The 18533-nt window shown below is 61.1% G+C and overlaps 1 protein-coding gene across 21 annotated transcripts in view; it reads right to left on the reverse strand.

Annotated features, from left to right (window-relative positions):
• Nucleotides 1–928: 928 nt before the first annotated feature.
• MYO18A (myosin XVIIIA) overlaps nt 929–18533 on the reverse strand; it is a 35314-nt gene continuing 17709 nt past the window's right edge. For 15 of the 21 annotated variants that reach the window (XM_061470091.1, XM_061470108.1, XM_061470107.1 and 12 more), the window contains 31 exons: nt 18390–18480; nt 18117–18309; nt 17583–17669; nt 16784–16925; nt 16541–16700; nt 16272–16458; nt 15884–16121; nt 15013–15122; nt 14851–14916; nt 14485–14613; nt 13936–14079; nt 12709–12798; nt 12509–12628; nt 12322–12433; nt 12063–12190; nt 11778–11932; nt 10558–10681; nt 10279–10479; nt 9887–9997; nt 9459–9563; nt 9226–9372; nt 9021–9134; nt 8752–8868; nt 8574–8657; nt 8241–8378; nt 7414–7599; nt 7190–7329; nt 6244–6288; nt 4702–4824; nt 2645–3817; nt 1443–1581 (listed from right to left, as the gene is read on the reverse strand). In XM_061470091.1, the coding sequence (XP_061326075.1) occupies nt 2653–3817; nt 4702–4824; nt 6244–6288; nt 7190–7329; nt 7414–7599; nt 8241–8378; nt 8574–8657; nt 8752–8868; nt 9021–9134; nt 9226–9372; nt 9459–9563; nt 9887–9997; nt 10279–10479; nt 10558–10681; nt 11778–11932; nt 12063–12190; nt 12322–12433; nt 12509–12628; nt 12709–12798; nt 13936–14079; nt 14485–14613; nt 14851–14916; nt 15013–15122; nt 15884–16121; nt 16272–16458; nt 16541–16700; nt 16784–16925; nt 17583–17669; nt 18117–18309; nt 18390–18480 (4952 nt within the window). In that variant the 3' untranslated portion in view covers nt 1443–1581; nt 2645–2652. Of the gene's footprint in view, nt 1582–2644; nt 3818–4701; nt 4825–6243; nt 6289–7189; nt 7330–7413; nt 7600–8240; nt 8379–8573; nt 8658–8751; nt 8869–9020; nt 9135–9225; nt 9373–9458; nt 9564–9886; nt 9998–10278; nt 10480–10557; nt 10682–11777; nt 11933–12062; nt 12191–12321; nt 12434–12508; nt 12629–12708; nt 12799–13935; nt 14080–14484; nt 14614–14850; nt 14917–15012; nt 15123–15883; nt 16122–16271; nt 16459–16540; nt 16701–16783; nt 16926–17582; nt 17670–18116; nt 18310–18389; nt 18481–18533 lie in introns of all 21 variants that reach the window. The other 6 variants (XM_061470109.1, XM_061470096.1, XM_061470094.1 and 3 more) reach the window with 3 other exon arrangements.

Below are 18533 nucleotides of genomic sequence, written 5' to 3' on the forward strand. Positions count from 1 at the left end.
CCATACTCCACCATCCCATCACCCAGCATCCTGGCACCCCTCCACCCCACATCCCAGCACCCCTGCATCTCTCTATCACAGCATCCTGGTCCCTGCCTCCTCAGATCCCAGCATTCCTACCTCCCCCCATCTCAGTAGCCCTCCATCTTGCACCCCTGCATCCCCATAGCACAACATCCTGCCACCCTACATCCCCAGAACCCAGCACCCCTGTCTCCTCCATCCCCACATCCCAGCATCCTGGTACCCTGCCTCCCCGCATCCCAGCATCCCCCATGCCGCGCGGTGCCAAGCTGTCTCTACCAAGCACCAGCTCCCAGGAAACAAATTAAGGAGCTTTGTCAGCCTCATGAAGATGGAGCTGGAACAGTGCAGAGATGCTCTCGCTTAGGAGTCAAGTTAAATGTTTTAATGTTAAATGTGCCATTTTATTATCATTAGATCGCTCCCACTTAATGAAAGCGCATTAGCGCAGCGTGGCTTTACAGCAGCGAGCGCAGAGCTTCCCCCACTTGTTTCCAAGAGATGCTTGGGAGAAGGGACCAAACAACCTGGTTTGTGGGGTCCTGGGGGGGAGCTCTTGGGGATGGGGGGAGGCAGGGGCAGCACCCAGAATCAGCTGGTGGGTGCTTTAGCCATACGCAGCAGAGGCGGCCAGCGATGCGCATCACCATCTCCTCCATGTTAAATAATTAACTGAGCGGAGGGCTCCCATCCCTGCTGCTCATCTGCATATTTATGAAGATTGATAAACGATGCAGTGCCAGCACCCGCGAGGGCTGTCTCCTCTCCTCATCACCCATGGGTGCAGCAGGCGCAGGGCTTGGTCCCTCCATGCAGCATCCTCATCGAGGCTGGATCCAACCCACCATCACCATCACCCCCTAAAACAGGGTGACCCCCCCCGGCCCCATGGAGCAGCCACTGCCACCAGCCAGAAATGACTTTTATTTCCATACTGAAAGTAAAGGGGATGGGGGGGGACGGGACGGGACGCACAGCTGGGCTAGTGCAAAACAACCAGGCAGGGTTGGGGGGTGACAACAACCCGCATGGGTACGTGGGACCCCATCCCCATGTCCCCTTCCTGGCTGCTCCCCAGGGCCCGGCCAGTGAGAGACGTCTTTGGCTCAACTAAAAGGGGTTTAAGAGGACACTGGGGTGCCTGGGGAAGGGGGGGGGGGAGTTTAAGTTATAAAATAAGGAGCCAGCAGGCACTGAGGAATAACAAACCAGGACGCCGGAATGACCGGCTCCACCGCCGAGGGCAGCCGGGAGGTGGGAAGGTGGTTGGGGGGCTGCAGCCAGCGAGCCGGCCGGGCTGCTCCCCACATAGCAGGGCTGGGGGGTGGCTGTGTGTGTGTCCCCCCCATGTCCTGTGCATCAGGAGTCACCGGCTGCCCAGGGCAGCCCTATAGAGCTGGATGTCTCTGGGGCGATGGTGGGCTCTAGGCAGGGGTCTCGGCAGCCCGGCTCTCGGCCTCGCTGGGGGAGCTGTGGGATGAGCGGCGGGTGCTTTCCTCGGCGTCCTGCTCCTCATCCCATCTGTCGTAGGTGAAATGGCGCCGGGAACTTGGGGGGCTGTGGGAGAAAGTGGAGTTAATGGGGGCTCAATGCTCCCTGCACGCTGCAGTGCGGGGCTCAATCCCCTTGGGTGAGCAGGCAAGGTGGCAGCCGGATGGATGGAGCCTCCATCACCACCTTTATTATTGTTTCGGAGAGATTTGGGGTATCTTCCGCTGCAGCTGACTCATTCCCAGGCTGAGCTGAGCCCCGTGGGTCAAACTGGGCCTGCCCAATGGCTACCAGCCCCATAGGCACCTAGCACACGGCCATGGATGCAAACACCAGTGCTCATGGACATCACCGCTTGAGGGTCCTGCATGCACCAGAGCCCACGGCTGGGTCCTGGGGGGTGTTCCTCCCCACCACCATCACCCCATGATGCCTTCCTTGGCCCTGGGTCAGGCAGCCCGACTATGACCATGTTTCCACAAGGCTTTTCTTTCCCTTTCCTCCAGCTCTTTTCCTATTCAAGCCATTGGAAAGGATAAACCCTGCTCTGAAATCACGGCCGGAGACCCCAGCGCAACCATTTGCACCCCAAATCCCCATCACAAGCCCCTGCACAGCACAGGGCAGCAGGATGTGGCTGCCACGAGAAACAACTCCAAGTCCCAACCATCCACCCCGGCACCCCCACTGCGGGTGCTGCCTGCCCTCCATGCTCACACGCTGCACTGGATGCATGTTAGTACCCATCCCATTCCTCCCCAGTGCCTTCGGGACCCACCGCTGTCCCCAGGGCGCTGAATTCCCTGGGGCGAGCCCTTAAATTTCCTGAAGGAATAAATTCAGCTGCATCCTGGATGGTGGCTGGGGAACAGGAAGGGATTTGCACTTCCCAGTACCCCACGCGCCCCAGCTACTAATCCCAAACATGCTGCTGGTCCTGCTGCGGCCATGCCCCATGGCTGGAGATGCGTTGGGGATGCCCTGCAGCACCCCAAAAGCAGGGCTGCTCTGGACACATCCCAGGGAACCTGGCAAAGGTGAGATCCACACCCGGAGCCAGGTGAGGGTTAGGACGAGCTGTTAGTGGCACACGGGGAGGTTCATGCTGCACAGCACACACCGCTCCCACCTCCTGCCTCAGTCGCTCTCGGGCCGGTACAGATACTTCATCATCAGGCTGTCCACCTGCTTCTTCCTCTGCTTCTCCTCCTTCTTGCCCCGGCTGGGGTGTCCCTGCTCCTCACCCCCCGGTGCCTTTGGGCCCTTCTTGACACTGGAGGTGCTGCGGTAGGAGCTGGTGGAGCCGGAGGACGAATCGGAGGAGGAATCCGATTCGGACGATGACGACTCCTGCTTCTTCTTCTTCTTGGATTTCTTCTTGGACTTCTTGGAGCGCTTCTTGGAGCGGCTCTTCTTCTTCCGCTCCTCCTCTTCCTCAGAGGAGCAGGAGCTGCTCCGGTGCCGGTGATGCCGGGAGAAGTCGAGGGCGGACGCGGAGCGGCGCAGGCTGCCGGGATTGGGGTCGGCAGCACCCAAGGGGGCCGCGCTCCGCACGCTCCGAACGCTCCGCACGCTGCGGCCGTCATCGGAGTCAGCGTCAGGGCTGGAGCAGCCCCGGGCCCGCACCGGGCGGTAGCTCAGCACCTCCTGGATGGCAGCTTCCAGGTCGGGGTCCAGGTAGGAGCGGTGCCCCACGGGGCGGGCGTCCCTGGGACTCCCCTCTTCAGAGGCAGCGCTGCGGGGCCGGGGGGGCACAGAGAAGCTGCGCCCCAGCGGGGGCTGCCCACGGGAACCCTCGTCCGCCTCTTCCATGCGGCTGCGGGCCAGGGAGAGCCGCGACTCGGGGCGACCTTCAGGTCCCCCGCGCCGGCTCCTCAAGCTCCCAGGGCTGGAGAGGGCGAAGCTGAGCACTGAGGACCGCTCATCCCCTGCCTCCTCATCCTCCATCCCGCGCCAGGAGGCTGAGGACGCCCGGCTCACCGGGGCAGAGGCGACGGAGGCTTTGTCTCCATCGGCAGCGGAGAGGGACCAGCGCTTGCCCAGCCCTTGGCGAGCCCGGCCGCTGGCATCGGCGAAGGCGCGGGCGATCACAGCCGCCCGGTCCTCGGGCTCGGTGCTGCGGGCTGCCCTGCGAGCAGCACGCTCGGGGGAAGGCGGCCGCTCTCCCAAGGCACTGAACAGCGTCTGCTCATCCCCATGGCCACCTATAGAGTCCTTGAGGCCCGGCCGCTTCCTATAGCTGAGGCAGCTCAACACCGACACCGGGCGCTCCTCACCCTCTGGACCGTCCGGTGGGGCTGACCTGTGCCAGCACCACGCACGCACCGGGGAGACAAGAGAGAGATGGAGATAAGCGGGCGAAGCGGGGCGGTCGCGCTGCCTCGGCGACGTGCGTCAGTGGGAAATAGCACCGAGTTAAAATGCCAGGTAAATGGGGGAATTGTTCTAGCCCAGCACTTTGATTCCCCTTTTCAAGTGTTGCGTTCAATCTATTTCATTGTCGGCTACCTGGAGCCGCGGCGTTTGATTCCCGACTTCAGAAAAGGCGGAATTATCTCCCATAACAAAATGTTTTACATCTGCACCGCTGAATAAATTAAACCAATTAAGAAAACCCGGCTCAGATCTCTCCCCTCCTGCTCGGCAGAAGGGAGGGGGGAGCCCCCTGGGACTCCTAGAGCCCGGCTAGGAAATTGGGTTTGGATAAAAGCAGGCTGCACTCAGCAGGCGAGCGCTTTCCCTAGGGAATGGGAGTGGGGATGTGTGCCCCAGCCCCACGCTGGCCATGGGGGCACATGGGCATGGGCCCCCTTTCCGCTGGTGATCTCTGAGAGGTGTGGGGAGGTTTGGGGAGGATCCAGCCCTGGAGAAGGGGGATGATGCATAGGGATAGAGCCGATCATTGGGAATGATGGGGAGGCAGATGGGCTCGGGGCTGTGATGCCCATGTGCCTCCACAGTGGTGGTGCAGCAGGTGGAATGATGGGGAGGGGGACCATGGAGGTCCTTTTGGGTGGGGGGACATGTGTCCCCAGTGGAGACTAAGCTGGTCATCACTTAACCATTCCTTGACCAGCAACACAAGCACAGCACCCAGAGCGTGACATCCCATGGGTGCTCCCCCTATACCTTGTCCATCCCCTGGCACAGCTCACCCTGTCCTCTGCCAGCCAGCCCTGCACCCACCTGCTGCCCTTCAGGCTGCCGTCATCCGAGAGTGCTTTGGAGGAGCCTTTGTTCTTGGAGAGCCAGGACTTCACCCCATCCACGCGCTCCTCCAGCTCCGAGTCCACGTCTGAGTCACCGTCACTGCCGGAGGAGCGGGTTGGCGTGAGAGAAAGCAAGATGTGAGCATGGGGCAGTGAGATTTTGGGTGCTGGAGTGGCAAATTGCGCTGGTGGGCGCTGAACCCTCCAAGCACCCACTGCCTGGGTACCCTGGTGTGGGCAAAACCGCATCCCACGGCCCTGCTCCATCTCCAATGTGCATACATAGGGGCTCCATGGAGCACAAACCCCCAAACCACCCCTTTGCCCATCCAAGGAGCTCGTGCACCTTCTGCCCAATGTCCCCCCCTGCCATTGCACAGGGCAGCAGGCAGGGCATAGCTTCAGAAACGCAGGAGATTTCCAGCCCTAGGGCTGGGAAGGAAATAAGTGGGTTCGTTTTATAGGCCACCGTTGAGTGCAAAGTTACAGCGAGCAGGAGCAATGTTGATGGCCCTGGGTAAACAGGAGTTTAGCAGGCAGAACAGAAATGACCCCGGCAAGGCGGGCAGATTTACAGCCCTGCCGAGCCTGGAGCTCCTGATTTACATCCCAGAGTTAAAAAAGTCCTATCTGGCTTAAACCAACTAATTTATATCAGCCGTTCGTAACCATATTGATTGCCTTTAGAAAGAAGGCGCCGTATGCATTGCAAAATCCATTCCTCCACGTTAAAAGCATCCCTGTATAAATCTCCCTTAATACCTAACTGCTTACTGCTTTCATTAGGGTTATGGCAGTACTGGCGGGATCCATAAGGAAATCGAAGCAGCACAGCCCCCTCTCTAACCACTCTGCTGCCGGCCAGTGAGAGGTGAGGGATCCCACCAAGGATGGGATATATCATATCATCTTAAAGAGCTGTTTTATCCACCCAGCTTTGGGCTTATTCCCTGCCTGGGGCTGGGAGCAGACAGCACAGGCTGGGATAGACCCTGTGTATGAATCTTCCTCTTTACATGCAAGGCAATTTGCCGCGCTCCATCACACGCACGTCTCCCTCCCCTGCAATACATCCAGGCAACGCTCAGCTTGGAAGAAAAACACAAACAAGAACCCACAAAATGACAACAAAACAAACCCCAACGAGCCCCCTAAAACAAACTCTGGGGGCAGCTAAGGTTTTATAACCATCAGAATTAAACTCCACATCAAACACAGTTCATACCCGTGCCGTTAGTTAAGCGCGGCCCGCGTCGTGGTGCAGCGACCACAGGTGGGATATTAAAGGTGGGTGGCGGTGGGGCTCTGTACCAATGTGCTCATCATTAGCCATGGCAGAGCATCCCCCCTGCCCCATCCCGGGGGCTCATCCCGTCCCCCCTGCATGGGATGCGGTTACGTGCCGTGCTGCGGGTGCTGTTAGGGCATGCGGAGATGGGCCAGTGGCATGCGGGGCCCCGGCCCGTGGGGGTGAGGTGAGGGTTAGGGGAGGGGGGGGAAAGAAAGAGAAGCTCCTCACAGTTTACTCTTTCTTTTCTGATACTTTGCCACCATGTCCTGCAAACTGGGAGGGGTTGGGGGGGGGGGGGGGGGGTGTCGAGGTGGGGAGAAACACAAAAGAAAGGAAATCAAATCAAAGGGAAAAACAAAAGACCAAAAGGATGGGAATAAATGGGGGTGAAGGGCCTGGAGCACCAATCTGATGAGGAACTGCTGAGGGAACTGGGGATGTTTGGCCTGGAGAAAAGGAGGCTTAGGGAGACCTTCTCACTCTCTACAACTACCTGGAAGGAGGTTGTAGTGAGGTGGGGGTCAGCCTCCTCTCCCAAGTAACAAGTGACAGGGTAAGAGGAAATGGCCTCAAGTTGTGCCACGGAAGGATTAGGTGGAATATTAGGAAAAATTTATCCACTGAAAAGGGTGCCCAGGGACGTGGTGGAATCACCATCCCTGGAGGTGTTTAACAGACGTGTAGATGTGGCATTTGGGGACATGGTTTAGTGGTAGACTTGGCAGTGCCGGGTTAACATTTTGACTGATGACCTTAAGGGTCTCTTCCAACCCAAACGATTTTACGATTCCATGATTCTATCCTGGGCTGGATTCCAGTGTCCTGGGCTGGGCTGGATCCCAGCTTCCTTGACCTCCTGCCAGCCTGCGCTGCCCTGGCTCCTGGAGCTCCCTGGCAGAGTCCAGCCAGCCGGCACAGCCCTGGCTGCATTTCAGGCACCTCCACAAGTGAGTGAAGCTGCACTGGGGCTGTGGAGGGTGGGATGCACGGATTGATGATGCGTATGTGCACGATGGCCGGATGCATGTGTGCATGGTGCATGGATGGACGCATGGTGCATCCCGTCAGGGCCAGGCAGAGCCGAGGGGTTTCAGTGACATTTCAGAAGTGGCAAGGAGAAGCAGTGAACCCCGGTGATGTGCCTTGCCCAGGGGCCAGGCCCGGCTGCTCTTACCTGTTGATGAGGTCCTCATTGCTGTCACTCTCCATCTCATCCTCGATGGCCGCCTGCAGGTCCCCGATGCGCTTGAAGGCCAGCTTCAGGTCCGACTGCAGGCTCTGGTTGGCGGCTTCCAGGCTCTCCAGGTCCATCTCCTGCAGGGAGGGAGCAGGATGAGCTGGGTGCCCCGGGGAAAACACCCCTGTTCCCCCTGCCCAGCCCTGTTGGGGGTCCCTCACCAGTTCATGCTTCTTGCGGCTGGCCTCTGCCTCCTTCTTGGCCAGCTCGCCCATCTCCTCCTTGACATCGCGAAGCTGCCGCTGCAGCCGCTTGTTCTGCTCCTTCTCCCTGTTCTCAGCAGCCGCGCGCTGATCCCGCTCCTCCGTCAGCTTCTCCATGTTCTCCTTCAGCCGTGTGGCCAGGCTCTGTGGAGCAGCAGGCATGGGCTCACCCTATATCCCTCCACGAACCCTTCCCCCTAGAGCATCACCCACCAAATGGCTCCCATCCTCAAGGGGATGAAGGAGAAACCCCCCCCCTCCCAGGGCCGGGAAAGGGGCAGCACAACCACGAGGGCTTTGTTGAATTGGGAAAATAGATTTAACTCTGTGTGAAGTAATTAAAGCGTGTAACGTAGGGGAAAAAATAGCTCCATTCTCCCCCAAGCCACTGAGCCAGCCACTGCATATTTATGGCCCCGGCAGAGAGAGCGGGGAAGGGAAATAATAGCCTGGAAAATATTAAGAGGAGAGCTAAGCTGCTCCACTCCCCGGCAGAGCTGCAGAGGCAGAATATAAAGCAGGCTGCGTTTAGCGGGGCCGGCAGAGTCTATAATTTCCCTAAGTCAATGCAGGGAGAAAGCAGCACTTTGCTGGGCTGGGTGCTGGATTACTGTTATCGGCGCTTGCAGGGAGCTTTCCCTGCAGGAATGGGGACAGCTGCCAGCAGGGGAGGGCTGCAGCATGGGGGGCCTGGCAAGGGGATGCTTAGGATGTGCTCAGGGGATGCCCTGGGCAGCTTCACGTCATGGTCCCGGTGTACCCCGGTTCCACACGGAGGGATCTACCTCCAGGCGCTTGACTTGCGTCCGCTCGAACTCCAGCCTGGTCTCCAGCTCACGGATCTTGGCCTCTTGCCGGCTCACCAGCGACTTATCCACCATGGATTGCTCCAGGAATTCCAGCTGGCTCTGCAGGCCTTGCAGCTGCAGGGGAAACACAGCCTCAACCACAACCTCCCTGGTCCCCAGCTGCCAGCCTTGCCGCTCCCATCCCAATGGAGAGCTCCCCATGGGAATGCTCTGCACCCCGTACTGTGGGTAGCAGGCCTCTGGGTGCCCCCATGTGCCCCCTGGCTTCACTCATGGCGCATCCCCATGGCCAGTGTCAATGCTCCCTACCTTCTCCTGCAGTTCCTGCTTCTCCTTGCTGACCTCCTCCAGCTGTGCCTGGAGGTCGCTCATCTGCGCCAGGTCCCGGGATGCCTGTGGGACACATGGAGGCCATCAGCAGGGACCCCATTGTGCCGGCTCCAAGAAGGGAGTTATGGGGGTGCTGTGGCTGCTGTTCCCCCCTCACCTGAGCCACAGCCGCCTTGTGCTTCTTCATCAGCTCATTCATGTCCTCCTGGTCCTCCTCCAGCCGACTCTGCACCTCGTTCTTCTCCCGCTGCAGCCGGCTCAGCTGCTCCTCCAGCTGCGGGGAGCCGCTCGCGTCTCCCACTGCACCCCAAGAGGAGGGCACCCACCCCCAAAGCCACCCAAATGGCGTGGGGCCACCCTGACAGCACGCATGGTGCCGGATGTCCCCCTGGCTGCAGGTGGGGTAGGACCCCAAACCCCACTCACCGCTGCCTTGGCCTTGGAGAGGTCATCGATCTGCAGGTGAAGGTCTTCGATCTCCACCTCCATGGACTTGCGGGCCTTGACGGCGGCCGCGCACGTGAACTCCGACTCCTCCAGCTGTGGGGACACGGCTCAGTGCCCAGCTTAGGGCTGGGGCCACCCCGTGTCCCTCGAGGGCTGTGGTTCTGGGGGGAATCTGTTTGCTCACCTGGTTCTTGAGCTGGGCGATCTCCCTCTTGCTGGGCGCGTTGTTCTTCAGGTGGTCCAGCATGATCTGTGCATCGGCCAGCAGCGCCTTCGTCCTCTTCAGGTCCCGGCGCAGGCGCTTCTCCGTCTCGAAGTCCCGCTGGTTGGCCTGTGGCACGGGGGGCATCATTCCGGGACACTGCCAGCAGGGCGCCCAACCCACCATGGGGCTCCCAAAGCCACCCTGCACCCTACCTGCTCACTGACAGCAGATAACTTGCTCTCCAGCTCCCGTTTCTCTCTCAGCACTTTCTGCTTGTCCTCGTACTCCTCCTCCAGCTGCACCTCCATCTGCTTCAGCTGCAGGACAGCCCAGGCAGCCGCTCAGGGTAACGGGAAGGGGCTGGGACCCCTTCCTCTTGCGTGTCCCCACACACTGGGGACTCGGGGGGACCCCATCATCCCGGTGTTTGCGCAACCACAGGCACAAAGCCCAGTGTGCGCTGGCCGGGGCAGCGGAGGGACCGGTCGGACTCGCCGAGCCAGTGGAGCCGGGCTGCGGCTGGACGCGTGGGAGCCGGGTACTGCCTGATGGTGCCCGGCTGGCAGCTCCCAGCATCCGACCGGGGCACAGGGACACATCCCGGACACCCATGGGCAGAGGGGCCGCAGCCCAGCCCTACCTTCTTCTGGCACGACTGCCGAATCTCCTCCACCTCCTCGTCGCGGCTCTCCACCTCCTTGGCATGGGTCTGCCGTAGCCGCTCCATCTCCATCTCCAGCCGCAGCTTGGCCTGCAAATGGGAAGGGGGGATGTGGTCAGAGCAAAGGGGACATGGGGGGACCCCAGTGCCATTCCCTGGGTGCCACTCACCCGGAAAGCCCCCCGGTCTGAGGCTGGCCGGGCTTCCCGCCCCACAGTGACCTGCCGGGCCATGGCACGGAGAGCCAGGAGCCGTGTCGGCACCAATGATGCCTGGCCCAACACCTCCTCTTCCCGGGCAAGCCCGTCCCAGGTAATAACAGCCCTGCATGAAACCACCCCACCCAGAAACCTCGCCCCTCCCCGCTGTACCTGCTCCAGCATCTGGATGGTCCCAGCCTGCTCATCCAGTTCCTCCTCCTGGTCTTTGACCTTCGCCTCCAGGTCCCTCAGCTGCTTCTTCACCTTGGCCAGGGAGGCTTCATCCTTTGACTCCTGGGAGGAGATGTCCTGCAGCTCAGCCTCCAGCGCCTCTGCCTTCTGTGTCAGCCCTGCGATGTCCGAGTCCTTGTCCTGCAACGAGAGGGGGGCACCATGAGCCCGGGACACCCACTGGTGGGGGCACTGGGGAGAGGACATGGGACCACTCACCTCCAGCAACTGCTTGAGGCCAAAGACCTCGGCCACCAGCACATCCTTCTCGCGGCTCAGCTTCTCCCTCTGCAGCCTCTCCCGTTGTGCCTCCTCGTGCGCCTGCGAGAGCTCGCTATCAAACCTGTGTGGGGACAGCAGGACAGGCACTCAGCACACTGCCACGGGCACCAGGAATGGGTCCCCAGCCCTGTGCCGCCAGCACCGTGCCGAGCATCCCCATCACACACCAGCAGGCACTAAGAAGGGCAGCGTGTCGCCGGCTGCTCATTTGAAACATGCTGCTGATGAGCTTTTAATTGCCAGCACGGTGGCACGGAGTCACTTGGAGAAACTCCTCCCAACGCCTTCCCTCAGTGGCTAATGGAGTGCAGCACCCACAGTGGGGCTGGTGCGTGCTGATGTTGACACTCTGCTATGCAATAGGCATCTGGGGACACTGCACCCTCAGAGCAGGACATGCAGGGGCTGCAATACATGGGGGTCTCCAGCTGAGATGGGCTCTTGTGGCATCTCAGCTCCACGGATGCAGCCCAGTGCCACGGTCCCATGTGGGATGGCACTGGTGCCATACCCGGGGAGGTCATGAGCTCCTGGTGGGGGACTGCTCATGGGGCAGCTTTTCCCTATGCCCCTGGGATGGGATCAGTGGGGTTTGCTCTGAAACTGCTGCCTTTGGGGCTTGGAAAACAACCCTGTGTTTCAGTCTGTGACCTGCATTAAACACCTCGCAGCTAATCCCCGTTCCTGCTCGCGCTGGGTAATAAACAGCTGCATTAACACAGGCTCCAATCCACGGAAATTGAAATTAATTAGATTGGATTCTCTTGCTGTATTTGTGTGTGTGATCATTACCATAATGAGATGAAAGCGTCCCTGCTGCTTAATAACGTTAGCAAACTCCAGAGCTGGGAGAGGGGACGGGATGAGAGCGAGTGCTGAGCACAGCCAGGGAGCATGAGCAGCCTCCACCATAGACCACGGCCTCACACAGGGGGATCACTCAGCTTGAGCCCCCAAAAATAGCATCAGAATCACCCCCATCACCATAAACACCCGACTCGGGCAGCTCTATCCCACTGGAGACACCTCGGCCAAGTGGGAGCTGGTGGAGTGCCCAAATCCCTGCTAAAATGGTAATGCCACTCTGCAAGAGGCTGGCTGCGCGGCGAGGATGCCACCCCCGCTGCGTCCCGTCACCGCCGGCGCGCGGTCCCCACCTCCGCTGCTTCTTCTCCAGGTCGTGGTTCCGTCCCTGCTGGCCCTCGAGGTGCAGTTTGGTGTCCTGCAGCTCCGCAGCCAGGCGCTGGCACTTCTTCTTCAGCTGCTGCAGCACCCGCTGGCTCTCCTCGCTGTCTGCCTGCAGGTCTGTCAGCTAGGGGCAGGAGCAGGCAGGGTGCTGAGGAAGCCACTGTGTCCCCACTGGCATTGTGCTCCCTCAGTTCCAAGCTGCCCATCCCCATGCTGAGTGGATAAAGGGGTCCCTGGGGCTGAGCCCCACTCACCTTCCTCTCCAGCTGCCTCTTGCCCTGCTGCTCCACCTCCAGCTTGTCCTCCAGCTCCTGCTGCAGCCGTTTCTTGGTGAAGTCGATCTCCCGCACCGCACGCTCGTATTTCAGCCGCCATTCGCCACCTGCAAGGGGAATCTGGGTCACCAAGGGGCTGCATGGGGTGCTACGGGGCCACCATGGAGAGGGGGGCACAGTGCTGTGGTCACGGGGCACCAAGGTGTGCCAGCAGCCAGCACCGGAGACACGACAGTACCAGAATCATCATCATCCAGCTCCCCATTGAGCTCTGCCGCCCGGATGAGCCGAGCCTCCATCACCTCCATCTCCATCGACTCCATCTGCTTCTTCAGAGCATCGTACTTAGCCTGAGAGGGGACAAGGCCACGGTGAGCACCGAGGGGTGAAGGAGACGCTGCGTGGCTGTGGAGACGAGCACTCACCTGCAAGTCCTTCATCTCCTTCTCTGCCCGCAGCCTCTCGGCTGTCTCGGCGTCCAGCAGCTGGGAAGCTGACTCTCCAGTGTTCCGCTCGTCCGTCAGCTCCGATGTCAGCTCCGTGATCTGGGGAGAAGGAGGGGGGGGAATGGGTCCATGGGCCAGGGCACGGCATCGCAGCCGCTCCCGGTGCGGGCAGGACCTACCCTGCTCTCCAGGCGGTCGCTGTTGAGCCGCAGCTCGTTTCGCTCCTTCTCCACCTTGTCAAGCTTGCTCTTCAGCTGCTGGATCTCTTCCTGCAGCAGAGCGGGCAGTGAGGGAGGGGGGCAGAGCAGGGCAGGTCCCCGCAGGACCCCCCCCTAGCACTGGGTGGGCAGGATGGGGGCTCCCCTGCCAAAGGCTGGGCAGGGAAATTCCCCAACGCTGCCGTGCTGACTCCAACCCCATAAATGGTGTCTAAACACCAGGCAGCCCCAGCAGAGACAGAGAGGGGTCCCTGCATCCCCTTAGGAGATGGGGTGGGAGCAAACCCACTCATCGGCAGCTCAACAAAGGGTTTGGGTGCACCCGGCCCAGATGGGGAGGGAGGGGGCTCAGCAGGATGCCTGGGGACCACGGGCCAGCATCTTTCCCTCCCTCCTCTGAACCCAGCACAGGCACCCATGAGGGTGAAAGCTGAGCCAGGCTCTGTGCTGGGCGGGATCGGCAGGGGCAGCAGTGTCTGGTTGCCAGCACGGGGTGGCCCCCGCAGATGCCTCTCGGCACAGTTTCATTTCCATTCTCCACGCCTTGTAATTGGGCTCAGGCAACAGCCGGCTCTGGGGATGCTAATGACATGCTGATCACAAATGAGGGAGCAATCCCAGCCTGGCGCTGATGGGGTATGGGGCAGCCACGGTCCTGCATCCCTCCCAGCCATGGGTTATTGCATCCCACCACGCCATAGGAGCCTGCGCCTCACTCCACCACAAGATCCTGCATCCCAATCCATCACAGGATCCTGCATCCCAACCCTACCACAGGATCCTGCATCCCACCCCACCACAGGATCCTGCATCCCAACCCTACCACAGGATCCTGCATCCCACCCCACCACAGGATCCTGCATCCCAACCCTACCACAGGATCCTGCATCCCACCCCACCACAGGATCCTGCATCCCAACCCCACCACAGGATCCTGCATCCCAACCCTAACACAGGATCCTGCATCCCAACCCTAACACAGGATCCTGCATCCCACCCCACCACAGGATCCTGCATCCCAACCCCACCACAGGATCCTGCATCCCAACCCTAACACAGGATCCTGCATCCCAATCCCACCACAGGATCCTGCATCCCACCCCGCTGTGAGGTCCTGACTAGGACTAGCCCCCCCCCCCCAGGCCCCTCTCTGCCCCATTCAGCATCCCCCAGCATAGAGATACCCACGTCTTTGCCACGGATCTGGTCCTCAGTGAGCTGCACCTCGATGAGGGGCCGCACCGTCGTGAAGAGCTTCCACCAGGGCCAGTCCTTCACCCCCTTGTTCTTCTTGATGTTCTTCTGCACGCACCGGATGGCCAAATCCTGGATCTGGAATCACCGCAGGGTACGGCGTCAGTGGGACGAAGCAGGGTGGGTGCTCAGCACCCTGGCACGCTCCCCTTTGTTAGCATTTGGGCTAATTGCACCCGGCTCATCTGGTTGATTCTTTCCACCCCCTCAAAGCTAATCTCACGGTGAGGAGCTGCCAAGGTGCCTGCTTTACACCCTCTCTACTATTAAAAGTAGGAGCCGATGCTCTGCTCCATCCCACCGCAGCGATGCCCGATGATTCCCCTCCACCCCCCCGGTTCCCCCTGGCCCCCCACAGCTGGGCGGGTGTGGGGGGAGGCGGGAGGAGGAGGTGCTGGCCCAGGAGGCAGCAGAAAGGCTGCGCTGCCCATTTTAGGCGAAATTGTGCAGCAGAGCTGGGAGGGGAGAGCTGCTGGGACGAACCTTCCTCTTCTTGAACTGCTGCCGTGCCAGGAAACCCCTGCAAGCTGCCTGGAAGAGGGTGATGTTCCTGCTGGTCTGCGTATCCCGCTGCTCCTCCAGCCTGGCCAGCGATCCAGCCCGGAAAAACACCTGCGGGACGGGAGCAGGGCGAGATGCCGATGGGTGCCGGCATCCCTCCGGCTGCACCGGCTGCTGGGGACGCAGCTCTCCCCTCTGCAGCCTCTGGTCCTGTCCCGCCGTGGGGGTTTTATTCCTCAGACAAGAGGAATGTCGTAGGGGGGAACAAACAGTGCTGCCCTTGTGCGGCCGTGCCACCCTGTGCCATGCCATGCCACCCATCCCTGCCCACAGCCAGTGTCACCATACCCGGCTCAGACCCATGTGGTAGCTGCTCTTCTCCAGGTCCAGCGACTCCAGGAGCTCCTCCACTGCCTGCAGGGAGGGAGAGGTGTCAGGGCTGTGCTGGCAGCACCCTGGGGTGGAGGGGACCCCTGGGGTGCAGCAGTGGTCCCAGCACAGGGCACGTACCCGCTTCTCATCCACCACGATGTAGTTGCGCCCGTGCTTCTTGGTCAGGTGAGGGGCCAGGACGTCAAAGCGCCGCCTGAACTCCGCAAACACCATGTGGTCAGGGTACCCTGTGGGGAGCAAGGGGGATGTAGGAGCAGCCAGGACACCCAGGGGATGGCCGGGGACGGCCCTATGTGCCCTGACTTGCTGGAGACCATCTTTTGGGAGAGCTGATGGTGTCACCCCACGTGGCACAAGCACGGCCGGAGAACCCCAACCCTCCCCGGGACGCTCTCCTTGGCTGCGTCCTCCAGCTATTTTGGCCAGGATCCATGGAGCAAGTGGCCGGATCCTGCCTCAGGGGAGCGCAGGGACACGTGTGTTGCTTGTGCAAGCAAACAGGCTCCTTCCTGAGCCGCAGCCAACTTCGCCGTCATGCTCACGGTGCCGAGCCTCCACATCTTAATTAGTGACGGGGTATTGATGGGGCTGCCGACCCCGGCACAGCGGCCATCGATCCGGGCGGCATCGATTCCCTATTGCAGCAGGAAGGGTCCATCCCCCAGGCGGTAAACCCTTGGCTGGGCAGCCAGCCACGTGCATCGATAAATGCTTTGCTGAGCATGACCCAGAGGCCCTCGTCCCAGTGGGATTGGGGCAGGCTGCCAGCAGGAATGCTGCCAGGAGCCGGCGGCACCAGTGGAGACACCCTATTAAGGCCATGCCTGTCCCCAGCACAAGGGAGGGGGGACAGGACCACGGTGGGGGGATGCAGTGGGGTTTGGAGTAATGGGATGTGCCAAAGGGGGTGGCTGGGTAGGGTTTGGCTCCCCACGGAGGGGACACGTCCAGGATCCATCCCCACACCCCGCAGGGTGCCACATCTCACCTTGGCGGTACATGCGGAGGGCATCGAGCAGGCGGGAGCCGCGGAGCTGGGCGCGCAGCAGGGGCACGTCAAGCTGCATGAGCCCGGCCTCGCAGTGCTCCGTGGGCAGCTCCAGCTCGCTGCCGCTCACCCGCCGGCACGGCCCGGCACGGGGGTCCCCGCCGCCCCCCGCCGCCTTGGGCAGGAAGCAGTGCACAAAGTGCAGCTTGGACTTCTTGATGCTGTCGATGAGGGCGTCCTGCAGGCGTGGGAGACGGAGGTGAGCGGTGACAGGCAGTGATATCCCAGCCGGACCTAGTGATCCATCATCCATCCATCCATCCATCCATCCATCCATCCATCCATCCATCCATCCATCCATCCCCCCCCGTGGCATCCCCTCGCTCACCACTTGCAGCTTGATCTGGATGCAGAGGGACTTCTTCTTGACGGCGGCCACGCCGGTGGTGAAGGTCTTGCGCATGCTGGTGGCGCGGCGCAGGGCGAGCTGGGACCCCCCTTCCAACCCTGCCACCGAGCCCGACAGCACCAGCGCTGACCCACCACGGCCGGCAAACAGGCTGCTGATGACCTTCCTGTGGGGCACGGAGGGGATGTCACCCTCCAAATCACCTCTTACCCCACTGTGATCCCCCCCTACCCCAGGACCAGACTCACTTCTGCGACTCCTGCAGCAGGATGGAGGCGTTTTGGGTGGCTGGGTTGTGCTTGACATAGTTGAGCCAGCCCGTGGCATCGTACTCAACCCAGTTGGTCCCCGAGCTGTGCCCCAGGAGGAAGTGCCGGGGCTTGTCACTGGGGAGCAGCGGGTTGTGTCCTGTAGGGAGACACGGCACCGCTGGGCACAGCCCCAGGGACCAGCACTGATGCACTGCCCCATGGTGCCAGGCTCCTCCTCACCTTTCTTGCCTCCTTCCTGGGGGCCGTAGTAGGAAAAGAGCCGCTCCAACAAGGTGTCCTCATTGCCGCCCGGCTGCAGAGCCTCCTCCTCCAGCAGCCACAGCAGCCCTCGTGCCTCGTCCGTGCGTGCCAGTGACCGGACCTGGGGGTGACACTGCGCTTGGGTCCCATCCGGCACGCCGGCATCCCCGCGGTGACACAGGGGACACAGGCCTGACCCTGGGATGCAACCTTGGGTGCTGTCAGCAGCAAAGAGAGGGGCCCTGCTTCATGGAAACCCAGCAAGGGAAATGTCTGCAACACTCTGGGCAGTGCATATGGCTGGGGTGGAAAAGTCATTGCTCAGGCACCCATGGGCTGAAACCCAGGGCAGGGGTGGTGCTAGCAGCACCTTTAGTCTCTGCAGCCTCCTCGAGCAGGGACTGGAGCACTCCAGGGACTGGTGCACCTTGGGGACCTATGTACCCTGAGGACCAGAGCATTCAAGGGACTGGAGAACCCTGAGGACCCATAAACCCTGGGGACCTGAGCACCTCGAGGACTGGTGCACCCCAGGGATCACCCAATATCTCTGCACCCTCCTGCCCGCAGCACAGGCAGCTCCCAGAGCTAGTGGGGACACCACAGCAGTGGATGCACCAGGGATGGGGGCTGCACACACACTTGCAGATGTGCTCTCATAGCCAAGCGTTCAGGACAGCCCCTCTCCTAACCCAAACTACTGCCAAAAGGCCCAGAAAGCCGCACAGGGCTGCATCATGCCACGATGTGACCAGAAGGAAGCGCAGTGTGTGCTTACCAGTGCCTGGTGCGAGGGCTGGTCTACGGCAGCGACAGAGCCGGAGGAGCTGGGCTCAGCATCAGCCAGGGCAAGCTCTATGCTCTCCTGGTGAGGGGGAACAGAGGCTCAGTCAGTGACCATGCAGTGAGGAGGCAGTGATAGGGACTGGCAATTGGTCTCAATGGGGTGTAGGAAGGAAGCAGGACATTCCCAGTGTCCCACTGCTCCACAGTGCTGGGTGCCAAGGAGGGACCAGGACACACGGAAGGGTCGCGCAAAGATGGAGCAGCGACAGTGATCTTCACCACCAACACTACCCATAGCCTGGCACTTTGTCAAACAAAGCTGCTGGGATGGAGCTGGAGCTGCCGGCAAAGGTGCTGCCAGGAAGAGAGCCCCGGCATGACCACGGCTGCACAGAGCATCATCAGAGCTGCTTTGCTGGACTGGTCCAGAGCAGCCATAGGGCAAGAAACGATGAGGGAAAGGACACGAGATGCTCATGGAGAGTGGGGAGGAGGCGATGGCAGCCCTTGGGGGTGTCCCTGTCACCTCCTTGTAGCGCTCCAGCTCGCGGGCGAAGGTGCGCTGGTGGAACAGGAGCTGCAGGCGCTCCTGGGCATAGTTGTGGCACAGCTCCTCGAAGGTGGCCCCTCGGCTCTGCCCTGACAGCTCCGGGTTCTGTGCCCCGGGGGTGTCCACCACCGTCACCGAGCACACCGAGTGCTGGCTTGACTTCAGTGCCCTGCGGGGACAAAGGGGCAGAGCGGGGTGACTGGGTGCTATCCGGCCACCCCGGCACCTCCCCGGTCACCCATCACGTACCTGTTGAGGAGGGAGATGAGGAGGGTGAAGAGCTCAGAGTACAAGCCGGCTGCCATGCCCTCCAGGCACTCCAGTGCTGTCAGCTTGGGACCTGGCCAAGGCAATGCTTAGTGTCCCCATGCTGGTGTCCCCTGGGGCTGTCCC

Source organism: Pezoporus flaviventris, unplaced genomic scaffold (assembly GCF_033815535.1).
Source record: "Pezoporus flaviventris isolate CSIRO_AGI_PZ_B2104156 unplaced genomic scaffold, CSIRO_AGI_Pfla_v1 ptg000063l, whole genome shotgun sequence".
In the NCBI taxonomy this organism is placed as follows: domain Eukaryota; kingdom Metazoa; phylum Chordata; class Aves; order Psittaciformes; family Psittacidae; genus Pezoporus; species Pezoporus flaviventris.